Here is a 12,379-nt window from a genome sequence, read left to right on the forward strand (position 1 = left end):
TGCACACGCTCTACGTCTGGCGCACATGCGCAGAAGCTGGCGTCAGGCCTGGGAAGGACCAGACATCTGCGGCACATCGCGGAGGGGGGTACTTTCAGCTCCTCTGATGAAACAGATCCACGAGGGAAGGTGAATCTGTAACTTATTTTCTTTACACTTTTATGTGATCGCCGGTACCCTGTGTGTGTGGGGTCGGGGGCGGGGGGGGGGGGGGGGGGGTTCCTGCGGCCCCCCATGACATCACATCCACAGCCCACGTGGCTTTAACCCCCAGAACGGGCATGTTTTTATTCGACCTTGGGGAATAAAGCGCACTAAAGCAGGACATACAAACACTATGGGGCGGCCACTAAGGGGTTAAGGCATTGGAACTTTGGCTTTTGGTTCTTCTGTACTCTGAGCTTTACTGATTGACTCATTATCAGGGTGGAGCTACAAGGCCAAAGCGGATTAACTGCATACCTGCTTGTTCCATTGTTTACCCAGCACAGCACTGTACTTGTAGCAGTGGCTGGGCCTTGTATTGCAGCTAGACACTTGAGCTACAGTTCCAGATACAACCACTATCAATAGAACGGCGCTACTCCCAGTAAATAATGATGAGGAGCTTCAATCAGCTAATTAGTTCCAAGAGCCAGACGTCCACAAGTCTGATTCCATGGCCAGGCTATTGCTATTACAGATGCAGTACATTTAGGGAGTGGGATCTGTCCTGAGACTTGTTATTGGGGACCTCTGGTTTTTGTGTATTCCCCTAGTTTAGTCCTCCCCGTGTCTTTGAGGAGGACGTGTTCACTTTAGGGAATTTGTATCTACTTCTCTGTCTGTCCGATAATCTGGAATATTTGGTGCCGGATTAGAGGGGTTGCCCGTGTTGCAGCGGTGCTGAAGCCTAGAGGTCCATTTAGATGCAACGATTGAGGGGCCGCGGAAGGCCATGGGGCGGGGCGAGTGAGGGGCCGCGGAAGGCCATGGGGCGGGGCGAGTGAGGGGCCGCGGAAGGCCATGGGGCGGGGCGAGTGAGGGGCCGCGGAAGGCCATGGGGCGGGGCGAGTGAGGGGCCGCGGAAGGCCATGGGGCGAGTGAGGGGCCGCGGAAGGCCATGGGGCGAGTGAGGGGCCGCGGAAGGCCATGGGGCGGGGCGAGTGAGGGGCCATCCTGTGTGGTAACTAATTAGTTAACCTTAACCCTTTGTCTTCCACAGGTCTCATCTCTTGCATTATTAAAGAACGAGACTTGGACGTTCAGGCAAGTAGACCTGTGCAAAACGCATGCAACGCTGCAAGTCGCCACAGGGGGAGGGGGGGGGGGGGGGTAATTCCCTTGAAAGTCACAACAATTTACGAGCTTCCAGAAAACCGGTAAAGAGCAGCATTACAATGTATTCACTTAGGACACACAGACGACACAGGTAAATCCGATCGTGTAGCAGAGCTGACTTTGTCACTTCATAAGGATACCTTCACACAAGGTAATCGCTACCGCCAAGCCACAACTGAAAAAAACTGCAGAAAATACTCAGTGGCCAAACCTGCCCCCTACGGGTGGAAATGATGCGGATTTTAACCCTTGTATTTCTGCAGCATTAATAGACATGCTGCCGATTTAGAACGCTGCGGAGATTCCACATCGTCTTCTGTCATGTGAAGCCGGTCTTAGTCTTGTGGGCAGAACTGCCAATTTGTGCAGGCAAACTCAGCTCTGCTACATCAGAAACAGTCATGTGACAGAAGGGTGTATATGATTGGATAGGGAACTATTCTTGGCTTCCGCGGCACGCTGTGGATTTGCAGCAATAGAACCACTACATGTGGGCTCGCCCGCATCACACAGGAAGTCACCGGGTCTAGACACTGGGGTCACACGATGTGACAGTCGGGCAGCGGTTTATGAGACGGCGGTTGGCTTCTTCGTCCCATGTAAAGGAACTTTTACATCATCTTATACTCTAGTCACATCTAGAGCTGCATTGAAACGTCTGCTGGTTTCTCCTCTACATTTCAGGCTCTGTGATCTTAAGCCTCCTTTCTGCCCCCTAGTGGTGACTCCATCCAGATAGCTAATACCCTGTTTCAGCAAAAATAAGCCATACCCTGAAAATGAGCCCTAGCTGCATTACATTAAAAAAAAAAAAAGCATAACATTACCTTGCAGGCTCGGTCCAGGTCCCTCCAGTCCTCGGCCGCCCACAGAAGATCATGTCCTGGTTACAAGATTCCTAATTCCTGCCTCTAGGAAATGATGGCTCTGATTGGTTCATCAGTCACTGCATTGATTGGTTCCCCGATCGCTGCTCAGCCAGTCACAGCCATCGCATTGTAGAGATGGGATTTATGAATTGGCCAATCAATACCGCAGCTCAGCAAACTCATAAATCCCGCCTCCACAATGCGATGGCTGTGACGTCCTGTAAACAGGCAAATGTGATGTCAGAGGAGAGACGCGCGTGGCTGCGGGGGGCACAGGAAGAAGGGGGGGTATACGCTAGTTAGTTATTTTACTGCATGGGGGACAGGGTTAAACTAAAAAAAAAAGAAAAAACCTCCTCTGACAATCCCTTTAACTCCCACTCCTTGCAGCTACCATAGAGCACATATATCCTGCTGCAGGTCTGTACGGGAAAGGGTAATCTGCCTCCAACGTGCCCACCCCAAACACTAATACTGGATGCTGTGTTCCCTCCATAGTGGTTGTAGCTTCTCGGTGGCACAGGACAGCATGGTGATGTATCCGAAGACCTCTCTAAGCCTTCAATGCCTGGGACGCACCACTGTCTTGGTACAAAGCCTGATCTGCCTTCTCGCCGTCTACGCCTTGGTCATCAAAGGTGGGAAGATTGTTATTGATGGCTGCAAGACCATCAGCTTTCACGACTGCTGCCTCTACAACACAACCAGCGGTGGATGTCACTGTCTCTCCGAATTCGATGACCTGCAGTCAAAATCTACCACCAGCGCGCTTTCCTACGTCCGCTTCATGACGTACTCCTCGCTGGTCGTCGTCTTCATTGGCCTCGTAATCTTGGTGTTAACACAATACATTAAGGATGACATCTTGAGGACCTTGAACCTGCCCATAAACATCTTAAGCCTTGTAGGGTTTTTCAATGGGATAAGCAACCACCTCTACATCGTCTGGGACCACTTTGACTTCGCCCACCTGACTCTTGCTTTCTTGGCTTTGCTGTTGGCCGTCACTGTGTTAATTCTCCAGACTTGTCTCATATGTCGTTACATTCAACCCAGCAGTGAGTCGTCGACTGCTATAACGAGGGCCGCACTGCCGAGGACCACTCCTTAGCAGCAAACTGCACTGTGGTGGAACGTGGCCCAGTCTACATTTTATTCCTAGGGGATCACTTTCTCGATGTAGCGGCGTATCCTGGAGCAGCCGCCGGACCGTCTATGCTGCACACATGGGTAATGTGCAATACGGGAGGGGAAAGGGGTGGGTGGTGGGGGACATGGAAGACTAAGTTGTGTGCTGTCTGCATCTACCTCCTCAGCCGGTAGACGCTCTATACCAAAATGTCTCATCTGGTAATGGAAACTTAGACTTGAGGTCCTTTTACATGGGCTGATCATAAGGCCTGAAACGTTCCTTTAAGTTCTCATTCCCCCAACTGATGTAAAGGGACCAATGACTGAGTGAAGGCTCATTCATTGGCTGATCGTTCAGTTTCAGCAAACCTAAAAATAGTCGATCAGTGCTATATCTCCCACTCAAAGGTTTGGCAACATTTTTTCTAAGGGGAGTGGTTAGGGGTGTGGCTTATGTATTTTTACCTCTTTTATTGCACTGATCCCTCTCAGTGACCGTTTTATAGTTATATTGCCCAAATAGTAAGTGTCCCCCTTATTAGCCCCAATAATAGTGCCTTCTCATTGTGCCCTCCCCACTTCTGTATCTCCAGACGGACAGTAACCACGCCATGAAGTAGGTTAACTCACTCTCTAGCTCCAGCCATTACTCATGTAATCAGAGACCGCACCCCTGGTGTCTGTGCTGGGTGCAGGATCTCAGATGCTGGGTGGAGGAGTCAGTCTCTGATTACATCCGTGGAGGCCGGATCGAAGCTTAAGAGTGAGTTAAAGCACTTCATGGTGTTGTTGCTGCCCGGCCCTGTTCACAGCTAACAACTATCTTTTACTGGCTGCTGTTCCTGCCGGCTCCGGCCTTTTGGATTTAATTACCTGCCGGTCCAGTGATTTATTGGTTGGGTGACAATCCTGGTGTCGGGGCTCATGCAAGTCAGCCCAAAATAGGCGTTTTTAGAACATAAGTGTCCTTTTCACTCCTGATTACCGACTATGTAAATCCGTCTTCTGTGTTGCTTTTACAATAAATGTTTGTCTTGGAGATGACTTTGTGTTTGTCTGCTAAGTAGGAGAACCTGTAGGCTGAGGATGCGTGTTCATAGATAAGCGGCACATACGTGTGACACCACTTATCTGCTGCTTGAACATATTAAAGGGGTTTTCTGGGACAGCGGTCCACTGCTCAGCATCGCCGCCAATCATCTGTTCTTGCAGCCAGAGCCAGAAGTATGCCGTGTTTCCCCTAAAATAATACCATGTCTTATCTTAATTTTTGCCCTAAAAGAGGCACACTGTCCTATTTTCAGGGTGAAGGGGGCTTATACTCACCTGGTCCGTGGTGTCCTAATACCTCACGATGGTCTCTGGCGGCACTGCGGCAAGCTGCAGTGTCCTCTGCTCTGACATCTCAGTTTCTTTCTGGTGACAGGGCTTTGAATATCCTGCCTCCAGCAAAGCAAGCGCTGTGATTGAATTGAGTGCCGAGCAATCACAGCCAGCGCTCGATGAGCCAATCATAGCCATTCAGTGATGTCATGCACTGGGTGGCTGTGAATGATCAGGTGAGTATTTATTTTAATGCAGGTTAGCTAGGGCTTATTTTCAGGGTGGGGCTTATATTTTAAACCTCCCCCGAAAACCGGGGTAGGTCTTATTAGCAGGAAAACACGGTATATTGACCTATTCTGAGGATAAATCTTCAACAGTAATGTCCCAGGAACTCCTTTAACCCCTTCACACCCAGGGTGTACACTTCCATTCAAGCCCCACGTGCCCAGGATGTAGCGGGATCGGCAGCTGATCCTACTCCATAAACGGTGATTGCTGTATTTGATAGCTGACCCCCACCCCTGCAAAAGCAACAATCTCCGTGAACACTGATTACGGCTATTAACCCTTCAAATGCCTAGATCAGTGTTTGGGGGTCCCGGACGCCTCACCCCTCCAATGAGATCCCAAGGTGCCATTTGGTTGCCATAGCAACCTGAGGCCTCCTGAAGGCCCTCAGGGCTGCCGTTACTGATTGCCAAGGTGTGCCTGTGGCCTGTCAGAATGCATTATAATTAGAGATGAGCGAACGTACTCGTAATGAGTACTTACGCACCCGAGTACCGCCATTTTCGAGTACTTCAGTACTCGCGCGTAAAGATTCGGGGGGCGCCGGGGGGGCGGGGAGAGGCGCGGCGGTGCGGGGGGTAGCAGCGGGGAACAGGGGGGAGCCCTCTCTCTCTCCCTCTCCCCCCTGTTCCCCGCTGCAACTGCCCGCGCCGCCACGGCGCCCCCCGAATTTTTTCGCCCGAGTACGGAAGTACTCGAAAATCGCGGTATTCGGGCGAAAAAGGGGCGGGGCCGAGCACGTTCGCTCATCTCTAATTATAATGCATTAAAAAACTTTGTCTCATATTTTAGAATAAAGAAAAAATCAAGGTGAGAGAAAAAAAATTCTATATATTTGGCATCGCCGTCACGCATTATTTATCAAGCGCAGTGAATGTCATCAGGAAAAAAATTACCGCCAGAAATGTTTTTGGTTTTTTTTTTCTCCTATCACCCCACCCCCAAGAAAAAAAAGAATTAATAAAAAGTGATTCAAAAGTTACTTGAACTGATAAATGGTACAAATGGGAACTCCGGGATGTCCTGCAGAAAGTGTGAATGGGGAAAAAAGGGTTCGGCTGTCAGAAGACGGCGGCAGAAAGTTGGATTTGTTTCTATAGATGTTTTATTTAAAAGTAGTGCAGCAAAAAAACAACTCTACATTTTGTATCGTAATCGTACCGCAGCATAGTTATCATACACAGCTGTAGTGTGTAACCATAGAAACGCCTGACACAAAAGTCTCAGCGGAGTAGAAGCTCAGGTGTCGTCCAGCACATTATATGGGAAATTAAATGGAACCATTGGAAAATACACTTTTTTTTGTAACCTGGACAATGCCTTATCATCATGACCGATACTTCTTTGCCCCGGCAGCAGATAATGGATTGTCCCAGGGACAAACGGAGTGCTCTGGGCCCCTGCAACAATTGCCACGGGCCCCGTATTAACCACCATAGCTATAATACATTCGAGCTAAACCAATATAATCACTTTCAGTAGCGGTTTTCTCATGGTTTTTATTCGCAGACTTCACAACTTTAGCGCGCCTGACTCGAGCCATGGGCCTTCCTGTATACTGAGGCTGCCCTCAAATGGGCAGCAGATCCTGTTGCTTTAGTGGGACTCTGCCAACAATCATCTAAAGTGTAAGGGCCATCTTAAAGGGGTTGTCCAGGAATGCCATGCAATGGCTACCTTTTGCCCATCCTAGGATGGAAGAATGAAGGTGTAGAGCAGAGGGGTAAGAGGGTGGAGCCTAATGTTACACTGTGCTAAACAGTCCAGTGTTGGGCTCCGCTGCCGCCCGTGGCCCCTGACACCATCCTCCTCCATTCTGCACCTGCATTTTCCCGCCCTAGTATATTTTTCACAGGCTTCATGAAGGAAAGTCCTGTTGTGGCATCCCTTGACAAGGCCTTTAAGTAAGCCAAACATTATATGACAGTAGGAGGGGCCCCCGCAGTGTCTTGCGCAGGGGCCTTCATCAACCGTGAGCTTTCCCTGTGAGATCCAGCATTTATATACCAGAAGAGGAAGCATTGAGAATGTTTCTGGTCCAGCCCTATTGAAAGCCTGGATCTAGACGTTGCAGAGATGAGAAAATAGAACGTTTCATAACAGAATGAAGAAATTTCATAGTACAAGGATTACGGTTTATTTACATGAAAGTGGACAATTCCTTTAAGCCGGTCAGAGAGGATAGAGCAGCTCACACCATTACATCCCCTCCGCCAATGCAAAATCTACAACCTATTTTAAGATTCACTTAAATGAGGAAAATAAATATGATGGAACATTCCAGACCACAGAGAACCCCCGTGTCTGAGGGGGCGGAGCATGACACCTTAAAGAGAACCCCCGTATCTGAGGGGGCGGAGCATGACACCTTAAAGAGAAGCCCCGTGTCTGAGGGGGCGGAGCATGACACCTTAAAGAGAAGCCCCGTGTCTGAGGGGGCGGAGCATGACACCTTAAAGAGAAGCCCCGTGTCTGAGGGGGCGGAGCATGACACCTTAAAGAGAAGCCCCGTGTCTGAGGGGGTGGAGCATGACACCTTAAAGAGAAGCCCTGTGTCTGAGGGGGCGGAGCATGACACCTTAAAGAGAAGCCCCGTGTCTGAGGGGGCGGAGCATGACACCTTAAAGAGAAGCCCCGTGTCTGAGGGGGCGGAGCATGACACCTTAAAGAGAAGCCCCATGTCTGAGAGGGCGGAGCATGACACCTTAAAGAGAAGCCCCATGTCTGAGAGGGCGGAGTATGACACCTTAAAGAGAAGCCCTGTGTCTGAGGGGGCGGAGCATGACACCTTAAAGAGAAGCCCTGTGTCATACTCAGCCCCCTAGCTCCTTGCGACCTATCATAGTCCAGAGTCAGGCGTCCTGACAGGTTTAGGAAATTAAACCTGCGCTTTGATGGGTTGTGCTGGCTAAAAAAAGACAGTTTTGGTAAATGAGGCTCAGTGGATGAGTTCTGGCCAGAATGTTCCTTTAAGTACAACTCATTGAAGTTCAGGAAGTCAAGGTACGATCTCTCGTAGCAGCTGAGTTTGTTTGCTTTTAGGGCTGAGCAAACACGGCACTTATGGCGTACCTGCCAACTTCTGAGGAAGAGAGGTGAGAGTCTGAAGCAATGTCATTCCTACCGCATGTAGTCCCCATTCTATAGAGCCGGACCCCGACGGAAGCATTGAGTCCCAAGGAGTGCGTGCAGTCACCTTCATCACACTCCAAAATCAAGACAGACCCCCTGAAATAATACAAATCCCGGACCAGACCCCCTGAAATGCACCACAACTGATCTCAAAACTAATAGACCTCCTAAACTAATACAGACCCCCAGAGCAGTCCCCCTAAATATGGACCAACTAAATTAGTACAGACCCCCTAACTAAGGGCCTTTTACACTGAACAATCATTCAGATTCTTGCTGGATTGCGGCGAAGCTCCACGATGATCGCTCAGTGTAAAGGCTGCCAGCGACTGAAGGATGGAACATAAGGCCGCTGTCATACGGCTGAGCCATCTGTGTGTTCTGAGACACACAAACCTTGCACAAGTATAAAGCCCGTTCCTTTTAATGGGGTCACACATGAGATATGATTTTTTTCCTGCATTGTGGCAGCATGTCCTATCTGTGGGCGTTCCCTCGGAACACGTAGCATCATCCATTGTTTTCAATGGGGCCGGCGCAGCAGGCGAGGCACACGCTAGTACGATACGAGATTTACCTGTTGAAAACAATGGGAAACGCTCCACAATGCACTGCGGCAGCTCGCTTCTTCCTGAAGTGATGCGAAGCACTCTAAACACAAAAACGCCTCGCATCCTCCGGGACGTAATCCGTTGGCGGACTCTATATCGGCTGAGTTTAATGACCCGATACGGCACTCGCTTTAGTCTTATTCAATGTTCAGTTTCTGCGGGCATAACAATCCAATGAGTGTCGTCCCGTATAAACAGGCAGTCGCTCATCTATGGACAGTTACTTGTTTACTGTGAGAGAAGGCCAGTGGGCAGAAGAGATCTCCAGCGGGCAGAAGAGATCTCCGGCGGGCAGAAGAGATCTCCGGCGGGCAGAAGAGATCTCCGGCGGGCAGAAGAGATCTTCGGCGGGCAGAAGAGATCTCTGGCGGGCAGAAGAGATCTCCAGCGTGCTCTGCCGCCATTCACTAAGCGATCATCGCTGGGATGACAGGCACTTTAGCACCCGACAGTCGTCCCATGTAAAAGGATCCATATAAACTAATACAGACCCCTAAATAATAGCACATCCCAAACCAGACCCCCTAAATAATAGACAGGTAGAACCCTTAACGATGCGGCTCTTCCTTTTTTTTTCATTTTTGTTTTTTTTCTCCTCCCTCAAAAAATCATACATTTTGTTCACTGTGTGAGATAACTAATGTGTTACTTTGATAGATCGAACTTTTACAAACACGGCGATGTCAAACGGGATTTTTTTTTTATTATTAATATGGGAAAAGGTTGTTCTTTAAAACTCTTTTACTTTTAATGATTTTTCTAATCATGAATAAAACTTTTTTACACTTTTTTTTTAGTCACCCATACGGGACTTGAACTTGCGATTGTTTGAGTGCTCATGCAGAATAATTTATTACCAAAGTATTAAATTATACTGCATTTTCACAGGCAGTTTTCAGAAGGCCCCAATCTGCTGCGGCATCGAAACAACGAGCGGGGGGATTTAAATGCTGCTGTTAGAATTGACAGTGCATTTAAAGAGTTAACAGCCGTAATCGGCATGATCACTGATCGCGGCTCTGGCAAGCAGGTGTTTGCCTTGTATGGAACTGTACGCCCTGTGGTGGTAGGGGGTTAAACTAATACACACCTCAAACCAGACCCTCTAAACTAATACGGACTACAGACCCAAGCCCTAAATGTCTACAAACACCAGACCAGACCCCCTAAACTAATACAGGCATCCCTAATAAATACAGACCCCAGACCCCAGACATACTAAACAAATACCAGACCATCAGACCCCCTAAACTAATACAGACCCCAGATCAGACATACTAAACACATGAGGCCCCCTAAACAGCTTTAGACCAGACTCAGCAGATGCGCTTCACTCCCGGGTGCCGCCACAGACAACAGCCTGCCACTGCTCTGGCATCAGAATGTTATCTGTGGCCGCATCTGGCAGTGAAGAGGATTACAGGAATGAGGAGAGGTGAGCATATAGGATGCAGCACGCAGAAAACATGACATCTCTTCCAGGATCGTGCAGTAAGTTGGCAAGTATCCTCTATACATTTCTACCTAATGTGTCATCGCTTGGCATCCTCTTCATCTATTTACAGACGTTACTTTTTCAGCCAGCTGTTCCATGTTGGTAGAGTAACGTCTGGGATACTACTAAACAAACCTTTGTTATCCGACCTGGAGGAAGAAAAGGGGCTTTCAAAAACCAGAACTGGCTCCCGAGCTACAGATGGTGCAGGAACCGAACTGGCCCTTGGTGGTTCTCTGGAGTGGAAGAGGTTCCACTTTTCTGTGTCACCATTAAATAGCCGATGTATTGGCAACAAGCTAAAAAGTGAGGTATTGGCTTGTTGCTCGGGTTCCATCTTAGTTGGGTTTGTGAAATCCTCAGATTTTTGCTCCACATAAAACATTTTCTTTACCCCTGACATGATCTCCTCTAAATCTCTATGTAAAGTGTCTGAGATCAGACCTTCATCCAGATCAGTTACTATATGAGCCATCCCATCACCTCCCGTCTTATCCTCCCACAGTTCCCCACTGCCAGATTCTCTTAAGAAATTTAATGAGTCTTGTATATCAAATGTCATCTGCAAATGGCGGATCTTCTCCGTCAACTCCTCTGTCTTCAGTTCCAGGTTCTTGATCAGATCCGAAACTGAGAGTGACATCTGCTCTTCCTGCCTGCAGAGCTCACTCAATAGCTTCTTCTCCAAGTCATCCAGTTGTCGCCTCATGCCTGTAAACAGGGCAGTGACTCTCTCAGTAACACACGCTGCTTTAACTTGTGCTTCTCTCTTGTGATCCTGCAGACTCTGGACTCTTTTGTCAGTTGCCTCCCTTTTAGTAGTCAGTTCCTGTAAAACATTCCTCAAGATCGCTTTCTTCTTCTCAGAGGCATCATCCAGCAGATCCACTTGGTGCCTTCTGTGGCCACCAAACAGGTAGCAGGTGGAACAGATAGGCATAGCATCTTCAAAGCAGTAATACTCCAAGAGCTCCTTATGGACGGAACATGTCCTGTCCTCCAGGTTAGTGCTGGGCTCAGTGAGGACGTGTTCTGCTGACTTGCTGTGAACTCTCAGGTGTTTCTCGCACAGAGAAGCTTCACACAGCAGACAGGATTTAATAGCCGGTACAGGAGAGTCCACACAGTAAGCGCAGAAGATCCCATTTTCCGTCTGTGTTGGTTGGTTGGTAAACAGGAAGTTCTCCATTATGTTACGCAGAGCCAAGTTCCTCATCAGTGCCGGCCGCTCCTGAAACTCTTCTCTGCATTCAGGACAGGAATAAACTCCAGACTCGTCCTGTGTATCCAGAACATGATGAATACAGACCCGGCAGAAGTTGTGTCCACATCTCAGGCTTACAGGGTCTCTAAAAATGTCCAAGCAGATGGAGCAATCCAGCTCGTCTCTCAGAACAGCTGACGCCATGGCTGCCGTGTGAAGGAAAACACCGTATGTGCCAGGTGGCGCGCCTTACACCACGCCTAGCCTAGTTTTTTAAGTAAACATTGACCTTTGTTCTACGCTCGCTCACAATACTTTTTATAGGAACAGAAAACCTGTTTGTCAAGTTGAAGGAATTTTCTGTAGATATCATGCAGAGAAAACAAGTGTTCATTTCTTCATGGTCATCACCATTTTAACCCTTTGCAATCCAGTTTTGGATTCAGGGTTTCCTAGGAGGCTTGCTCTTTCTGCCATTATACAATGGCGCCATCTGCTGGCTAGAGCCAGTACTGCAGTATGGGACATGCTGGAGAGGCCCCCAACAACAGAGCGGCCAGTAATGTACAGTAAGAATACCCTGCTGGACGTCTTTCGACATTGAAATCTGTACAGCCTTTAATCAGAATGCCTTCAGACATAAGACAGTGGATTGGAAAGGGTTAAGGCCTCTTTCCCACGAGCGTTTATCAGCCAGCCGTTTTCACAGCCGGCTGATATACACTGTGATCTGATGCATTGAATTCCAATGCATCAGATCACATGGGCGTATATCCATGAAGTGAAAGCGCCCGGCAAGGCCAATATAGCATCGGGCGTTTTTACGTCAGGCTCAAAAGATAGTTCTGGAATTATCTTTTGGGCCATAATATGTTGGCCACTGCATGGGCTCCTGTGGGAGCCCATGTCAGCGGCGGCAGGTGGGAGGGAGTTTAGCAGCATGGTTGCTAAACTCCCTCCCTCTGCTCTCCTCCCCCTTTACAGGCTCACCTCTCTTCTCCTC

General features: G+C 48.7%; 1 protein-coding gene across 1 annotated transcript; it reads right to left on the bottom strand.

Moving 5' to 3' along the window:
- Positions 1 to 6,021: 6,021 nt before the first annotated feature.
- Positions 6,022 to 11,595, bottom strand: LOC136610962 (E3 ubiquitin-protein ligase TRIM8-like). Its single transcript, XM_066590177.1, has one exon. It carries the CDS (start codon positions 11,578 to 11,580, stop codon positions 10,246 to 10,248), a length of 1,335 nt encoding a protein of 444 aa, XP_066446274.1. The 5' UTR covers positions 11,581 to 11,595; the 3' UTR covers positions 6,022 to 10,245.
- Between the last annotated feature and the right edge of the window lie 784 nt (positions 11,596 to 12,379).

Source organism: Eleutherodactylus coqui, chromosome 2 (assembly GCF_035609145.1).
Source record: "Eleutherodactylus coqui strain aEleCoq1 chromosome 2, aEleCoq1.hap1, whole genome shotgun sequence".
Classification (NCBI taxonomy): domain Eukaryota; kingdom Metazoa; phylum Chordata; class Amphibia; order Anura; family Eleutherodactylidae; genus Eleutherodactylus; species Eleutherodactylus coqui.